This window comes from Uloborus diversus, chromosome 5 (assembly GCF_026930045.1).
Source record: "Uloborus diversus isolate 005 chromosome 5, Udiv.v.3.1, whole genome shotgun sequence".
Lineage (NCBI taxonomy): Eukaryota > Metazoa > Arthropoda > Arachnida > Araneae > Uloboridae > Uloborus > Uloborus diversus.
The window spans coordinates 90,720,500-90,739,554 of record NC_072735.1 but is presented as its reverse complement, the minus strand read 5'-3'; the positions used below and the strand labels follow the sequence as shown (position 1 = coordinate 90,739,554).

The 19,055-nt window shown below is 34.6% G+C and overlaps 1 protein-coding gene across 1 annotated transcript in view; it reads left to right on the top strand.

Annotated features, from left to right (window-relative positions):
* The first annotated feature begins 2,187 nt into the window (after positions 1-2,187).
* LOC129222601 (uncharacterized) overlaps positions 2,188-19,055 on the top strand; it is a 62,950-nt gene continuing 46,082 nt past the window's right edge. The window contains exons 1-3 of the mRNA XM_054857116.1: positions 2,188-2,288; positions 13,507-13,622; positions 15,943-16,146. Coding sequence (XP_054713091.1) covers positions 13,509-13,622; positions 15,943-16,146 — 318 coding nt within the window. The 5' untranslated portion in view covers positions 2,188-2,288; positions 13,507-13,508. The remainder of the gene's footprint in view (positions 2,289-13,506; positions 13,623-15,942; positions 16,147-19,055) is intronic.

Sequence of the window (19,055 nt, the reverse complement as noted above, 5' to 3'; positions counted from 1 at the left end):
ATAAGATTGAAATGTGTGTGTGTGGCATTGTAGCTCTAAAACGAATGAACCAATTTTGATAATTCTTTTTTTTTCGAAACGATACTTGATTGAGAGCATTCTTAGCGGGTTTCATCTTTGTAGGAATTTAATTACCGAAAATATAAGTAAAGAAAATTGAAAATTAGCATATTTCGCAAATTTGGAAGTGAGAACTTATTCGCACATTTAAATATCAGCAGCAATCGAAAGAACGAAATGTTCGGTGTTTGATTGAATGTTTGGAGTTTCTAACTAGAACTCGAATCACACTAGGGATGTCCTAAAAGTTCATAAACACTTGCGCAAAATTGAAATCCTATTCGCCAAGTAATAACAAAAAAATTTCCTAAATGATTAAAACTCCATTTTTACCAAGTGTTATGAAAGGACAACCTAATAACTTCTTTTTGAATACAATCCTAAGCCTTTATTCACACGATTAGTATGATTTCATTGGTGGCTGACAAGGAAGGAAAGCCGCAATGGTTTTAACTTTTTATATGAATACTAGCTGCGTCACCCGGCTTTCCACGGTCTACCTCGAAAATAAAAGTTATGTCAAGTGACGCTTGTTCAACAATCAGGCTTGAAAAAAAAATTTAAAATTTCCGGACAGATTGCGGATAAATAACCGAAAAGGAAAAATTTGATTCCCCCGACTACCGGAAAAGCCTCAAAACAAAAGGCAGAATTGTATTTGTTCATATTTAAGAAAAAAATGGCTACAGATCTTCCTTCTCCATGAGATTTTCTTCACCGCTACAAATTTTAATAAAAGCATTGTTCAACAATGAATTTCTAATTGAAATCTACCTGTGTTTTAGCATTAAATTAGTTGAAAACCTTGAAACATTTGAACAAATTTTATCAGTGAGTAATCGGAGGTTTCTATGGCTAGTTTGTGTCCTATTTTTTGCGAGCTTTTTTTTTTTCTTATATTACAGAAAAACGCAATTTTCGGTTCCTAAAATTAAAATTCGAACGGTTTGGTTCTTATTTGACGTTCGCCCTCCCCCCACCCCTACGTCCCTTCTAGGGTACCTAAGTACCTCTCTTCCAAATTTGGTCGAGATCCTACGTTAACTGTGGATTTGTACAGGGAACATACACATACATTCTCTGTTTCATTTATATAGACTAGAAAGTCACCCGTCAAGGTATGATGGGTGAAAATTGCTTCTACATTTGAACGAAGCCATTGCCTGTTTGGTGATATTTTGATAGTTGAAATGTTAATCCTAACTCCGATGGATTAACCCTAAACTCTAATGGATAGCGTTAATTTTCAACTGCTTTATCGTTTCTTCATTCCCCTGAAATGACAGTCTTACCAATAAAACAGTTAAGTTACCGGATCGAGTTCAGCCTTGTCACAATAAAGCCTTTCCCTGAATGTTAAACATTACCAAAACATATTAGCAAATTATCATGCCGTGGCGCGAGTTGCATTGAATCACGCGGGTTACTCGATCATCGGCTATTATTTATATGAGGATGTTGTCAGTTTCTATTTGAAAACGAATAAAATACTTGTAGTTCATGCGGGTAAGAAAGGCTTTTATAAGGATTAAAAAAAATTTCTCTTGATTCTACTTTTGCGACGAGCAAATTCAAGTAGTTGTGGTTATATTTCCTTTTCCGTATTTCTCATCTTATCTAGAAATTTTTTAAATTTTATACTACCTTTTCTGATCTGTGAGATTCATTTGAATAAATTAAGTCGGTAATCAGGGTGGTTTTGTTTTATTTTTCACTTTAATTTGATGTTATTTTAATGTTTTTTTTCTTGTATTTGCATAGAAACAAAGAAGAAACGCTATTAAGGGTAAGAGGAACTTCCTAAAATTAAGATTAAACTTTGGGGCTGGGGGTAAGTTAGGGTTTTTAAGATTACGCCACAATCATGTATTAAATTAATAGTAAAAATTAAAAAAAAAAAAAAAAACTTTCAATCGTAAGAAAAGTAGTTAAATAAACTAATAAATATTCTAATAAAAGTTCTGAGCGTGCTCATTATAATTAATTTTGTACAACCATTTTGTTTCTTGTAGTTATCTTCTTGTATACGAAATGTCTTCTCAGATAATATCGATAAATTTATTCGCTGCATATGGAAGGCTTCTTTCTACTCCAACAGGTGTTCTTTTTCTATTTCTTTATCCCGCAGATCTGTTATCATCGTGCTGAGGATGGCATTTGACTTTGATTTTTTTCACCATAGGAGTCTTCCGTATGTTTTACGAACCGCACTAGTTCTCTGCATCAAGGTAGGTCTAATTTTCTCAACTTTTTAGATTGTAAAACCAAATCGAGAACGTTCGTAAGTGATTTGACAATCGTAGCACTGGACTTACTCTTGTTACTCGCCGGAATTTCTCAATCCCGTTCAATGAGAAAAAAAAAAAGTTTTGACGAAAAGTCCTGTTGGAAATGCAACGTCTGAAATGATTTTTGTATTATTAATGGCCATGATAGTCGACTGATAATGAAAATTTCGGTAAACTGGGTGCGTCAAATAAGGCCATGTAGGCCAATAAGGCGAACCCACATTTTTCTTTGTATAATAGCAAAATTCGCCACATCCTGATTTTATCGTCATCAGAAAGCCGAACTGATGGTAAAGCGTTGTCAGCAAGCAGTTTGTTATCAACAAGCAAAAATGTAGCAGCAATTATTACGTGTAAAAGAGCTTTCAAAATTCCCCAATTACAGTGAATTTTGCCCTTTTTGCAGCGAATTTTGTTTCTTCATGCTTCCTTGCGGATAACTAGAGTATTGAAAAAAAATGTGAATAGTTCTAGAAAACCTTATTTATGTAGTTGACGAATTCAAAAGGAAAAATGTTGCTGCGTACCGTAATTTTTTCCTGTGATTTGAAAACCGCAGAAAAGTAGAATGTAGCCCAATAAGATCATGATCGGCATTATTAGGACCCCGGGGTCCTTACACCGAAGAATCAGGTGGATGATGTGATCCTGTGCTGCATATGCTGCACAAATGTGCACGAACTGTGCACAGGAGATACCAAAAAAAAAAAAAAGAAAAGAAAAAAAAACCCGACTGAAAACGATTTACCAGTGCCCCGAATATAACGATTGATTTTTCTCCGTTACATTGAAGTAAATGTGGAATGTTTGAAAATGGTTTTGAGTCTATCAAATGTGGTTTAATATATTTTTATATTGACAATAAAGAATTTTTCAATTTTATTTTGTTTGATAGTAACTTTTAGCGTTTTTTTTTTTTTTTTTTTTTTTTCAGATTTGGTCTTATTGGGGGAATTGTGTCCCTATTAAGGCCAATTTGACATTTTTTGTTTAACTGCAGACAAACATAATTTAAACTTAAAGTTTTTCACATGGAATGATTTTTTATGAGTCATTTGATAAATGTATAAACACTGGAGTTAAATAAATCATAAATGAGCGAAATATTAGGCCCTGAATCTTTAGTTGGTCATGTTTGTCACACTTACCTTTAAAGGTGATTTATCGTTATTCAAATTAGGTTTTAAAAACCTAACACTAACACTAAATATAATTTGAAAAAAAAAAAAACTTTTAATAAATAAATAGTGAAAGTCTAGTCCGGTCAATTTAGACAATTGAAATAACAAAAAGTCCGGGAAAGCTAAATTTTTGTAGAGACCTTGGGTTTAGCATTACAAATAAAGTGCCAAAAGTCCCCGTCGATCCCATGTGCGCTAAAAAAGTTATTCGGGGTCAAAGGTCAAAATTTTAGGTTTTTTGGATTTTTCTCAAAAACGGTAAGTTTTATCGAAAAGTACCTCAGACCAAAGTTGTAGACCTCAAAATTCTCTATAAAAATGGTCCTTATGATTTTTATCTCCAAGACCAAACCATTTCCCAGACATTGCATACTCTCAAAAGACAGCCAGTCACATACTGAATCCCCTCTACTCGCATGGCCTTGAATAACATCTGGCTATTCTAGTCCGTGAGGCGTCGTTCACATACCCAAGGGTTCCCAATCCACTAAGGGCATGGGCGCACCCCTCAATATCGCGGAGCCCCCCCCCCCCAAAAGCAAGAGCCCCCTCCAAAAACTGAGAAAAATATCCCTGAAAACAATCCCCCTAAAAATTTCGATGGCGCAGTCTGAGCCATGACCCCTTCTAGATGGGCTGACGTACATACTTCTTTTAGAGTTAAACGTGCAATTCGAGTGAAAAAACGTATTTATTACAAGGTTCTACTGTTTGTGCTGATCAATATTTAAGAAAAATATCACAATTTTACTTTATTTGCAACAAACTTTTGACTGAAGGTGAAACTGTTGTGCTGGGTCAGTCGTGGAATGCCAACTTTAATCGATGCAAGTATCAGGAGAAGTTATAAGAATGCTGATTATGTAAGACGTCAAAAGTCCGTTACAATTCGAGTGAATTGCAGAAAAGCATACACCCGGAAAAGTTCAATCTCTGCAGCAACGTGAGGATTTAATTCCAAGGCCAAATACTTCAAAAGTAAGTCCTCCTCGCACTGTAGCGCGATTAAGTGAATTTGAATCCAGCTTTTGTTTTCAAAAACACTGCTTATTTTGTGGCTGTGAAGCGGATGAGGAGGCTGAGAAAAAAAAAGTGCAGAATTATCGCAGAAATATTCATAAAGCAGCGACTAAATCATACTCAACATTAAAACGTGCAAGGGCAGCTCTTGGTACACCTCCGAACGAACTTTAGCTAATTTTAAAAGGGATTCTTTGAATGCAAATGTAGAAAATTTAAGAATTTTTCTGCGATAATTCTGCGTTTTGTTCTTCTCAGCCTCTTCATCCGCTTCCTCGCCACAAAATAAGCAGTGTTTTTTGCAACAAAAGCTGGATTCATATTCACTTAATACCGCTCTAGTACGAGGTGGACTTACTTTTGAAGTACTGGATATGTTCATTAGGTTGGATTGAAAAAAAAAATCAAAATCTGATAAACGCTAAGTAATAACCCGGAAAAGTTGCCTTTTGTAGAGATATTTGGTTATGCAAAAGGATTTCGACCGCTAAAAATATCTTCAGGTGTCGCTCCGCCTTGAAGTTGATCATAAATGCATAAAAACTAGAAAAAGTTACAATAATTTCACCAAGTATCAAAATTTGATAAATTTGATGTTATCGCTCTTAAGAGCAGGCTTTTTGTGTAGATTACACATTGCATAAGATCATTTTAATAATAAACTGTATTTTAAAGTTCCACACATGCGGTGAATCTTGAATTTGACCAATATAGTGTCAGAATTGATTAACACAGTGTTGCTCCGTACTTAGAGAAAAAACATTAGAAGTTATCATTTGTAAAAGTTTGCTTTCATATTAATTAATTCTTACATAGATACGGAAAAAAAGAGCAATAAAAGCATTTCTTATCTACTAAGAAAAAATGTTAATTCTCCACTTAGCCCATAACTTTGGCTCAAAATGACAAATTTACCTATGATAGAGAACAAAGGTTAAGTATAAAAATTTTAAAATATAAATGTGGCTTGCAACAGCCCACATAAGTCACCCTTTAAAACAAAAGACGTTGCTAAAGAAACTTTAATGGGTTTTGAGCCCTCAAACTGTAACCACATTGGTTACAATAAAACGTAAGTTTGGCGTGCGAGTTGAACTATTTTGCTTCTCATAATTTTCAGTCTTGATTGAAATTGTGGCTTGATGGTATTGTGGCTTAATATTTCTAGATTCTAATCTGAATCGAATAAATCTATCCCTTTTGGTTAGACAACAAACTGTACCTGACACTTCTTTCTCTTATTTTACCTATCGTCTCGCTGCTTTAATATGACACGTGAGGTTTTGAAAGCCATACTACTCAGTAGGTACGCCATCAAGCAATTTCTTTCAAAGTTTTATCAAAAGTCCCCTTTTTGAAAGAGGGAACTGCCGAGTTTTACCAGTTCTGCTTATCAATGAGCTCATGGTATTCTCTCAGCTACAAAATTGAAATCTGGGATTATAAATGTTCTTTGTCCATCTTTGAACTGGTCGTCGTAATCCGTCTCGAAACAAGTTCTCTGATGGTCATCCGCAATACCTAGTGTTATATTTTTTAGATTCTCAAAGTAACCAGTTTGTAGAACAAGAGCTGATGATCCAAATATAATACGATGACAAGTTTGAAGAATTCGATTGTACAGCGAAAATTTACAATTCCAGATTTCAACTTGAGTACTTTGATAAGCAGAAGTGGGAAAACTCGGATCATCTTCTTAAAAAAGGAATATCAGATAAAACTTGAAATGAAATGGTGCTTGATTGCGTAACTATTGAATTATGTTATTTCCAATACCTCACTTTATACTAAAGCAGTGAGACGACGCGCAAAATTAGATGAAGAAGCGTCAACCACAGTTTGTTGTCTAACCAAGAGAGATGGATTTTAGAATCTAGAAATCTTAACTACAATGTATCACTCGCCAGCCAAACTATGTTTTATTGTATGAAATGTGGTTACAGTTTGAGAGCTCAAGAAACATTTAAAGGGGGGGGGATTGTTTTAAGGGGTATTCTTCTTAGTTTTTGGAGGGGGCTCTTGCTTTTGAGGGGGGCTCCACGATATTGAGGGGTGCGCCCATGCCCTTAGTGGGTTGGGCACCCCTGGGTATGTGAACGACGCCACACGAACTAGAATAGCCAGATGTTATTCAAGGTCATGCGAGTAGAGGGGATTCTGTAAGTGACTGGCTGTCTTTTGAGAGTACGCAATATCTGGGAAATGGTTTGGTCTTGGAGATAAAAATCATAAGGACCATTTTTATAGAGAATTTTGAGATCTACAACTTTGGTCTGAGGTACTTTTCGATAAAACTTACCGTTTTTGAGAAAAATCCAAAAACCTAAAATTTTGACCTTTGACCCCGAATAATTTTTTTAGCGCACATGGGATCGACGGGGACTTTTGGCACTTTATTTGTAATGCTAAACCCAAGGTCTCTACAAAAATTTAGCTTTCCCGGAATTTTTGTTATTTGATCACTATTTTTATGTCTAAATTGACCGGGCTAGTCTATGAGCATCACCTTTGAAATTGCTCTTTTAATTAATTCATGAAAACGTTTTGCACTATTCATCTAGTTATTGGCATAACAAGGGTCGGGTAGGGGAGGGGTGTTAATGGGTATGAAAATAATAACTTTTCGAATGAATATTAAAACATTCAAGTTTGGTACAAAACAAGCAAAACCTAATAAATGACTTTTCACATTTCAGCTATCCTCTTCCCATTTCCAATGTTACCAAAATGAAGCACCTATAGTTAGGGCAAATCTAAGCTGGCAGCGTCGCAATGCTAGTTAGGATCTGTAGCCTTCACAATGCTGTCAGGTTAGGTTTGCCCCAACTTTAGACGCAAAGAGGTGTAGGTGCTAAGATGAAAAACATTTGAGATACTAGCTAGCGCAAATGGTAGTATGGAGCCAATTAACACATATATGAACGAAATATTAGGCCCTGAACCTTAAGTTGGCCATATTTGACGTACTTACCTTTTAAGGTGCTTTTTCGTTACACAAATTTTGGTTTTAAAAACCTAATACAAAGTATATGTTTATAAAAACTTTTAATAAATAAATAGTGAAAATCAATGAGCTATTACTTTAAAATCGGTCTTGTGGCAAGATATAAGTGCCGCTATACAGCATGATTTAGAAAAACTACAGGTAGTTATCAAAAGAATAGAAACACCTGTGAATAAAACGTTTTTGAACGTGCTTTGTAAGTAATCTATATATATAAAATTGGACTTTGGTAAATTTGTTCCCTAAGATCTCAGAAACTACCCGGCAGATTTGGCTGAAACTTTCACCGTTTGTTCTTTTTGGTACTGGGAAGGTTTGTAGATCAGTTCGGTAAAAATCCGATTGATAGTTCCTTTTTTATTCTAATTTGTCCAAATTTTCGCATAAATGCCCCAATATGACGGTGACAAAATACGTGCACATATTAAAATTATGTGTCCATCGAAAGCGCTTATTTTTCTGCTGAAGATGGCATCTGTTAGAAAGTTCTAAGTTGTATGAAAAACGAGTTATGACCTTTTTTTGTTCCATGTTCGAAGGCTTTCCTCAATCCAATTCATTATTTAGTGTATCATCTCAACTCCCAGTTCATAGTTAGAATTGTTGAATGTTTTTGTGTTTCGTCTGACTGTTTGAGGCTTTTCTCAAGTCAAATCTTAAAGTAACGTTTTTTCCCCAAGATTGGCTAATAATAACTAGATTTGGTTGATTATTTTCCATTTAAACGGAACTTTAGTGTAATTAATGGTTTTTTTTATTATTAATTGTGCTGATTGGACTTTTTAATCATTATCCAATCTAACAGCAGAAACCTCGCCAAAATTTATGCAGAAAGATTTCAGTAGCGGATGCATTTGGCAGTTTTTTCAACTGTCGCGGTTTTTGAAGTCAAAGACTACGTAATAATGTTTGTCAGCTTTCACCATGTAAAAAAATATCGTCAATCAAAGAATCTTTAAAATCTTTTTTTTATAGGTAAAATAATCCAGCAACTAAATTAGGCAAATCCATAAAGAGCACAAAAACTTCCATTAATGTGACTTTGTGAACAAATTCAAACAATCTCCAAATTTTACTACTTATTTTGGAAACATTTCGGATGAAATTGTTTAGCGCCATGTTATGGTGACCAAAAGTATCTTAGCATATGGATAAGAGATCTTAACAATATCTCTTTAACAAAAATTAGTAACATAACGTTTTACAAAGTAAGGAGGGGGGAGCATTATCCAAGGTATCCCAAAACGATTCCCGCAAATTCGGTAACATTATAAATCGCACTAAGAACCCACAATAATTGAAAATTTCCAAAATAACTAAAGCAAGTTTAAGGGGATCACGGGCGCGCGGCTACATTTTTTTTTCTTCAATAGACATACGGAGAAGGTAAGACTCCATGTAAAAAAATATATTAACTGATAAATCTTTTTAAACATGTGAAGTTTAATTTCATATTTCGGAAATTTTTCAAATTTGTATAAGCTTAAATTTCGTGTTTTCGTTTCTAAATGATTAGAGATTTTATTTTGCTCTCTTTCCTTCTGCTACTTTAGTTTTATGAGTAAGGAAGAAGTTAGATTTTAAATCACGTCAAAGAGGTGTGTTTTAAGTTCTTTCACTTAAAACAGAAAACAAATGCAAGCAACGATTGTTTCTCATAAATATTGCTAACCCAGGCAACGCCGGGTATTTTTGCTAGTAAAGAATAAAACTAGATAAGTTTTTTTTAATTTCATTTTTTATACATAAATAGCAATGTACATACTGTTTGACCACGGATTATATGTAATTTGACAATCTGCCAAGTAAAGACGATTCCATCTGAATGAATCTAGCAGGGGAGAAGGGAAAATATCGATGGGATTTTTTGATGAACGCGTTTTATGATGTCACTAGTGCCTTATTCATTTATTGCATTCTCAAAAATTAAATAAGGTGGAACAAAAATAGTTACCATGGAAACAACAGAAAGAAAATAAAATATTTTCATTTCGTTCAGGAACGTAGAAGCAAAATGGTAAGCTCAAAACTTTGTTGTGAATAAATAAATCAATTAATTTTTGCCGTGAGAATATAGATCGAATATACTTTAGATTTAAAAAATGTTGATGTGAGCAAATTTTTATTTTTACAAAACTAAGGAGAAATAATAGAGGCAAAAGTGCACATCTGAAACAAACCAACTAACATCCCTATAAACTAATAGATACGTCCATTTCCGCCTATAAACCGGACATTAGCCTTTCCATGTAATCGATGGTCAGACAGTATTCTGGTTGTTTATGGTGGCTTAATTAAAGTTCTGGAAGTTTTGGATTTTTTTCAAGCACGTGAAATGTCGGACGTCTCAAATTTTAAAAGAGGCCAAATTGTTGGAGCGCATCTAGCTGGAGCAAGTGTAACAGAAATACAGTAAAACCTGTCTACAACGATACCGTTGGAACTTAAAAATGATATTGTTATAGACAAGTTATCGTTATAGACAGTTTGATTATTGATTGCTGCTTTTCTGCTTGGGACCAAGGAAAATGTTGTTATAGACAGGTTTATTGTTATAGACAGTATTGTTATATAGACAGGCTTCACTGTATCTCAACTTTTTGGCGTTTCTAGAGGTACAGTATCTAAAGCCATGAGAGCATACATAGAGCGCTGTAAGAAAAGCTCGGCAAAGCAAAATAGTGGACGGAAAGAAAAGCTCAGTGAAAGAAACCGACGGGTATTGAAGCGGATTGTAATGTCTAAAAAGCGAACAATAGAAGCAAAAGTGACCACAAAACTCAATCAACATCTGGATTCACCAGTGTGAGTGATTACAGTCAGAAGGCACCTTTATAAACAGAACATTTACGGCAGAGTAGCGATTCCCAACACAGTTGTCACAGGGTGTTTCTATTATTTTGATAACTACCTGTACAGAATAACTTCGAGGGAGTCACACAAATAGCGGAAAATGAAAAAAGGCGTTAAAAGTTATGGAGTTTGCTCAAACTCTCATTTCATTTAATTTTAATGTTTAATTTAATTGGTTGTGAAAAAATTTTTGTGTGAACTTTTCTCACACACAAAAGAGGGAAACTGTTTATAGCTTCCGAAAGCTCTTCTGCTATTGATTTGCTTTCAATTTCCAGATATCTTTTTTCCTCGTTGCTGCTATTTCTCATTTTTCTCAAAATTGTGTGGCCAGGCTGCTCCTGATTAATAACTGATGAATGCAGTTTTGATTCAGACTGAGCTCTAAACAGTTTGTGACTTGATGGGTAACGGCACTTTCCTGTAAATTTAAGTACCTCAACGACCATTATTTCTTCGCTCGTAGACATGAGGTTTGTCCACTTAACTTTAATATTCGATAGATGAGTTGAATAAATACCTTGGTGCGTAAAAAAAAAGGAAAATAAGAAATAACAACGTCAAATATCACAAATTCCAGATTACTGCAGACACGTGTTTCGGCGTTACAAGGAACGCTTTTTTCGATGCAAAAGGAATGAGCTTTTACATTGTTATTTCTTATTTTATTCGATAGTGGTTTTATTATCCATTTTACTGTTTTTCATAGCTTTGAATATCTTAATATATAAAAATCTTCTGTGCGGACGTTTGTCACCATAAGGCTTTTAAACGGCTGGACCGATTTTCATCAAATTTTTTGTGTGTAATTAAATTGTGGCAAGCATGGTTTCGAAGCGCGATGGATCGAATCAGAAACATTTTTGTTAATTAATTAATCAATTTAAACATTGGATGGTTATATATCCCAATTGCTTAGTATTTATTTTAACCTATTGTTGAGTGAGAACTGAAATAAATATTTTACACGTTGCCAAAGGACAATAAGAAAGCCAGCTCTGCTTTTTGTAATGAAATTTCCTACTGTGATTATGTCATAAAACGTAAGGTCCCTATATATCTATACAGCGGCTCTAATAAAACGTAGAGAGAGAGAGAGAGTGAAGCCTTCATTTCTCTTGAAAAGAACGATTTTAGGTCCCGTGATATATTTTAAAGTACAGTACTGGAAGGTTCACGCAAAACGTGTGTTCTGTCGTCGTAGTTGAACCATGTGACCGGATCGGTGCTTTAGATTTTCCTAACCAAATGATCAGAAAGTACCGTACCTAGCAACATTTGTTTCTCGGCTCAAATCCATCTGAGTTTTGGCACCAATGTCAAGAATACTTTAAGGATTATCAAACTAATCAGTACATTATTAAAGGAAAAGATGATTGCATTTAAAGACGAAACAAATTTTATTTTCGTTCAGATAAATTACAACAGGGTAGTTCTGTAAACAAAAGATTAGTGCCGTGGAAGATCTTTATCTTTGGTGGAGAGAACAAATTAGGCAATACATTAAGTTTTAAAAGTTTTCGTTTAAAAGATCGGGCCTCTAATCGGTCGGAGTTGGCTTTGCTTACTTATCGGCTGGATTACAGTAACGTGGTAGCTTGGCGACTTTGGCTATAAACAATAGAGTTGCGTGATCGTTTGTTTACATTTTAAAGATACTGGTGATGTAATTTATTGTATTTTTTGTTTATTTGGCGAAATATTTCAAATTGCAAAGAATTGTTTTTCGTTTTTAAAGAGTGTGTAGTCATTTTAGTTGAAGAATGTCTTTATTTTGCATCGGAAGGCGGGGGGGGGGGGGGGGGGCAAACGATATCCTTTCGATTGTTTTATTCTTTTTCATATGGGGGATGTTGCAGCGGGATTTCCCGTTTGTTCTAGATGGGTAGTTAGTTTTTTACACTTAATATGAGGACGCTTTTTATTCTTTGAGTATGGCGGAAGGAACAAAATATCAAGTACGGGGGAAAAATAGTTAATAAAACAACTGCTCAACGGGCATTAGATAAATCAAGTTGTAATAAATATACGCATTCTGACACCAAGCAGCTTAAAACATTTTCTTTTTACTCATTTTTTTTTTTCAACAAAACGGTTCAAACACTTGATAGTTTAAATATAAAAGTACAGAGGAAAAACCATTTATTTTATGCATTTTGTTTCTTTTTCTTTAATTTGTCTGTTATTTGTGGTTTAAATTAAACATTCAGTAGGCAAGCACTGCAAAATATCTTATAATACGAGGCGTATTTTTAAAGTAAGTTCCGTTTTGATATAAAAAAAAGAACGAGTACAGATAGAGCAAAGAAATTTAGTGCACAAAAATCTACCATCCTTACGCTATTTTTTGACATTGCTCCTGTGATTTTCCAAACATTTGTCATAGCGTGGTACAGGTTTTTGTATACCTATTCATAGAAAATTGCCGCCTGTGTAGTCAGCCATGGGATAACATGTTCTCTGAGCTCATTATTGCTGTTGTGCCACAGACCACCTTGGAAAGACTTTAGATGCCGAAACAAATGAAAGATGCTGCGAGCGAGGTGAGGGCAGACCAAAGGATGTTCAAAAACGCCACAGCCAAAGCCCTGTAAGAGTCCTCATGGTTGACTAAACGGGCGGTAACTTTGTACGAATAGGTATACAAAAACCTGTACCACGCTATGACAAATGCTTGGAAAATCACGGGAGCAATGTCGAAAAATAGCGTAAGGGTGGTAGATTTTTGTGCACTAAATTACTTAGCTCTAAATGTACTCGTTTCTTTTTTTATATAAAAACGGAACTTACTTTAAAAACACGCCTCGTATTACATAAAAATTATATTTCATTTTCTACAAATAGAGTTAATTCTGTATTTAAATTTAAAAAAAAAGATTTTTGGAGCACTTTTATTTGTATTCATGCTAATATTGAGAGAGAGGAGAGCCCCCATGAACTTCAGGGCCAGGGCCCCACTACTACTTGATCTGGAACACATACCTAATCCACCCCGTATGATCCTGTCATACATTGAATTCCGGTAGTGAAGCTATTCCTACCTTGATAGATTCGACTGTTTCTTTTTTTTTTCTGCTGATTCTCTTTTATTCCATTCCAGGCATGACCGCCATCATCTACTATGTGCTCCCCATGTTACTGGGGCGCACTTACGACATGAGGACGAATAAACCTGGTGTCGACATTTTCCCTCAATCAGCCATTGACGAAGCAACGGTTTGTCTTTAAATTCTTATATTATTTTTCGCGAATTAACCACACGAAAGGTACAAAATGCGGAAATGGAAATACATGTCAAGCTTTATGACTGAAAGAAAATTACTACATGGGGGATACGGGAGGGGGGATAAATACTCTTTTTAGTGCTTGATTTTGTGGTAACTGGAATCGATGTCAATTAATATTGGGCTTCATTGTGGCTGGAATTCGAACATTTAAAAAAGCGTATAATTCGTCTAACACCAAAGCACACATATACGTGTATGCATATGTGTAAGCATTTTGGTTTGTACACAGGGCCTTCGTCAAGGGTGAGGGTTAAGCGGTGCTACCCCCCCCCCCTCACCAGAGTGTTTCAGAAATAGGGTAGCTAACTCCACTGTAAAACTTCTCAGTCTTGAAAAATTGAAATAGTAATAATAAATGAACAAATTTAATTAAAAATGAAATTAAATGAAAGAACAAAAAGTACTTTTTCTGTAACATTTTTAAAGAAAATGCAATCAGTGTGACTTACAAAAAAGTTTACGCTAAATTATATTTAATCGTTTCGAAGGCTTTTTTTTTTTTTTTAAGTTTTTTCCCCCCTCTAACTAAAATGAAGCCAAATGAATAAATAGGAGGACTGATATTTAGGAACATCTAAAATTCAGTATTATAATTTACATGTAAAATAAAATTCTATTCATAAGTTATTTATAATTGAAACAACCAAAAAGTGCAAAAGTGGCCCACTATCGCTGCCGACAAATAGGCAAGAGAAAGAAAGAGGGTTCAACCTCAGTTCTCGTTGCTACACACTCGGTTGACAAAACTTGCAACACTTTTTCAACATATACAAATTCCAGAAAAGAAAATAAGTACAAACCTTCACAATAGGGAAGTTGCAACCTATTAAATGTTCATATTTTGGCTTTTGGATATTGTTAAGTGACCCTCAAAACTAAAAAATTCACAATCGCCGAATTTTAAAACACCGTGATTGATTTTTAATGAATTTTTAAAAATCCACGCGCAAAAGTGCGCTCTTCTGAAAGGCAGCCTTCCGCCGAAGATCCCTTGTTTTCGTTAGGGACATTTTGAGCGCGCAGATATTTTTATTTTTTAGAAATTCAATAATACTTATGAACACACTATGGAGGCCGGATTCGTTAAAGCACAATCTAAATAATCTTTCTCAAGTAACATCAATGATGATATTCGAATATTTCCGAGAGAATGAGAGGTTTAATGTTCCAGAAACGCGAGGAGTTAAATGCGCGGAGATAAGCCTTTTACGTTTCGTCTTCGAAGTCGGATGCACGTCCTTCGGTTTCTCTCCTATCGGAAGAGCGCATAACGTCACTTCCTGTGCCATTTGACGTCACAAGCGCTTGAACTTTAAAAATTAATTAAAAAAAACTACTTATCGTATCGCAAATTTTTTTTCACCTATGATGTTCATACATCGTTACTCTATCATATAAAAATAAAATTGAAAAATCGAAAACTTCCCTCTATTGCTATTAACAGAAAGAAATTATTTTAATGATATTTTTTAAAAACAATATTGTTAAAGATTTGTCTTATTGTATTCAGATTGAGCGGGCCAATTCCATGGGAAACTGACGAACATTTACAAAGCAAAGCAACACATTCAGCACAAAATAATGCATTATTTAAAAGATCTTCTCCCCCTCTTGTTTAAGTTTTTTTTTTCTTTTTCTTTTTTAAAGCTGCTTTTAATTGTGTAATTACATTCCCAAAATACATTTTGAACGATTGAAAAAAAAATCGTTAAAAACAGAACTTTTCTAAAACTCACCCCTCAAAAAAAATAAATAAATAAATAAATAAAATAAAATAAAATAAAATAAAAAATAAAATAAATAAATAAAATAAATGAATGAATAAATAAATAAATAAATGAAAAATAAATAATAATAAATTAAATAAATAAACAAAACTAGGTAATAACAATAAATGAAACAGAATTTAAAAATAAAAAAATAAAAATCAAAGTTACTTACTGATTTGCCGGTTGCATTAATATCAGTTAGCTATCATGTTTTTAACTATTTTTAAAAATCGTACAAAATGTATTTTGAGAATGTAATGAATTCATTAAATTCAGCTTTAAGGGGAAACAATTTGTTCGATCAAGTATATTTTTTGTTGAATGTCACAAAATGCTTATTGTTTTGCTTTGTGAATGTCAGTCGATTACCCGTAGAATTTCCCAGCATTGCAAAAAGACAAAATTGCACAAAGTTAAATTGGTTCCCAGTTCATATGCTTTATACACTGATCTATATATAGAACTGGTCCAAACTTCCAGGTGATCGAGCGGCACTTCACCGACGCCCAATACAAGATGGTGTCAGACACGAGGGAGGCTCGGGATTTCTTGGGCGTGTCGGGCGACCTCTCACTCAAGATCAAGGCTGGAACTGTCAACATCCAGGGACTCGGAAACTACATGAAGGAAACGTACTCACGCTCCAACTTGGTCGAGATTCTGGTCAAGGTTCACTACGAGACGGTGAGATCTGTGTTTCACCTTACTAAAGTTCTGGGCGGTCATTCCAAGCTCGCCAGCTTGCGAGATCGAGATTCTCGCTCAAGTGATTGGTTGTGATGTAGAAATGCCACAAACTAGCACTCTAATCTACTCGAACTTAGTTTGCGGCTAGGTTCCAGTAGATTAGAATACTACTTTGCGACATTTCTACGTCACAACCGATCACGTGATCGAGAATCTCGATCTCGCAAGCTGACGAGCTTGGAATGACCGCCCTGGATGTTTCAGACATCGTTACGATGTCTTCTACTTCGAGAACTAGTTTTAAAGCTTCTCTGAGTTCGGTTGGTTAGGATGGATATCTTTACTAATAATAAAGCTGAATGTCTAAATCTCTGTCCGGATCTCCGTCGGGATGTCTGGATGTCTTGTGATGCGCATAGCGCCTAGACCGTTCGGCCGATTTTCATGAAATTTGGCTCAAAATTAGTTTGTAGCACGGGGGTGTGCATCTTGAAACGATGCTTCGAAAATTCGATTTTGTTCTTTTTCTATTCCAATTTTAAGTACATTTTACCGAGCAAATGATCACAACGTGGACGAGCAAATTATCATAACGTGGACGAGCAAATTACCCCAACATGGGCGAAAAAATGAACATAGCAAATTGGCGAGAAATTCATCATCTATTTATTCTGGCGAACCAAATGACCTAGTAATGTTCTATTACGGGCAAAGCCGTGCAGGTACCACTAGTATGGTATAAAACTCACGACCTTTTTCCTGCCAAACTTCTGACGAAGGTATGAAGGCAAATAAAATATGCAAATCAAAGTTGAAAGAAAATAGCCATAAGGTGCTAAATTTTTAGAATAGAAATTGACTAGATATACAAATTTTTAAATTGTGAGCGATTCCAAAAAAAAAATTTTAACGAAAAAGTGAGCTGTGATAAGAATTGACTGCTCCTCTAATATGGCGCTCGTCTACATGCATCTGTTGAAATACCGTTTATGCTTTGTAGAATGAAATTATGTCTCATTTTCTTAAACTATTTTTAAATATGTTGATCCTAACAGATTTCGCATTAAAATAATCACTTATCCAACGTTATGAAGCAAAAAATAATGCAAATTACTGCAGACACGTGTTTTGGTGTTACAAGGAACACCTTTTTCAATGCAAAGAAGTATAAACTTGAGCTTCTGGATGAAAAGTCATCCGAGAAAAGCAACACGGTGGAACAGGAGATAGTATAAAAGCCAAAAAATAGAAATTAAACAATTGAAAAAGATAAAATAACACCTGGAGCCGAAATTTATTATATAATTTCAACAGGAAAAAACCCGTTAAGTAATAAATTTCCAAGAAAACCCATAAACAATGCAAATGGTCCAAAAATGAAATCACTCAGAATAAATTAGCAATAAATTTACCGACAAGAAAAACTACGTATGGAAGCAATGTAACAAGGAGAGAAATGCGGGGAAAAAATCCAGAGTGAAGGATAAAAGATTGGAATTAGTTGATCACAAAACGAAATAAGAAAGCAAAAAATGAAAAAATAAAAGTGAGAAATGTACGACGTTTACATAAGAATAATAGAAAAACTAAACCAATTTTAAGAAAGGAGTACACACAGAAGAAAAATACGGAATGCAGTAAGGTCGTTAATTAAATTAGACCGGTTCCTCAGGATGTGGAAAGATTCCAAACGAATTGGAGGCATTTTTGGATAATTTGATAAGAGTTAAAATGAAAAGAGTGATTCAATTCCCATCAGTGTTGAGCAATACTGGATTTATTCAGCTGTTGTTTTTTCACATAGCTTTGATGCTCTTTTAAGCGAAATTTCAAAGAACGGCGCACAGTGGTTCAAAACGGCAAAAAAGCGGAAAAAATTTAATAACTTTTAGTACTCTCAAAAAATGCTATGGAAAATTGTTAAAATTGTTGTATGGTAATATTTATCTTCCTGCGGGCTGATCGAATTCACTGCGAAACCCCGATTTTACGTCCCCCGAATCAACGTTTCCCCCGCGTTTTACGATTTTTATCATCAGATCCCAGATTTTCCGTGTACTAATAATATTAATTTAACCCGGATGGAAATTTTGTTATTTATGAATTTCCCGCATTTTACGTTTTCCCTTGGCAGTTAAAAAGAAAGGAAAAAAAATGTTTTAAAATTTCGCAACGTATTTCCTTCTGTGCATATTCAAACATAATCCACTCTGTTGAAAGTTATTCCAATAAAACAGAAATGCTACTACTTCATCCAGTAGCCGACCCTGTGGACCATTCGGCCGCCAATGAAGATGAACAAGACGAGGAAACACAACTCGTCTCTGCTTTCCATACTGCATTTAAGAGCTTACTAATAGTGAAAAACTATTTTCTTTATCATAAAGACCAGGAAAAAACTTTGCAAAGTATTTCAATACTGGAAGATGTTGTATTTACTTTGGATTCAATGACTCATTTAAATTAAATCAGTTGTATGCCACACGAAGGTTTATTTACAAGGTTTATTTACCCTCGAACAATACTTTCTGGCAATGTTGACAAACTGAGAACAGCTTTATACTAGAATGATTTCGAAAAGGAAATCAGAAATTTCAAACGTTTGATGATTTTATAATTTCACTGTATTATGAACAGAATGGTTATTTAAAGTTTAACATAGAATTCTGTATGAGTTTTAAAAATTCCTTTCTCATATATATCTTCTTTAAAGCCATACTAAACGGGTCCGAAAATTGTTATTTTCAGGTTACTGCTTCATTGCATATAGAATAATGCTCCGTATTAAGCCATAACAACGTAAATCTGTTAAAAAAATCCTTAATATTTATTGATGAATGTTTCAAAATCCCTAACTTTCGGAAACAGTAAACAAACGTTTTTAGGCTCTCCCGCAAAGTAGTGAA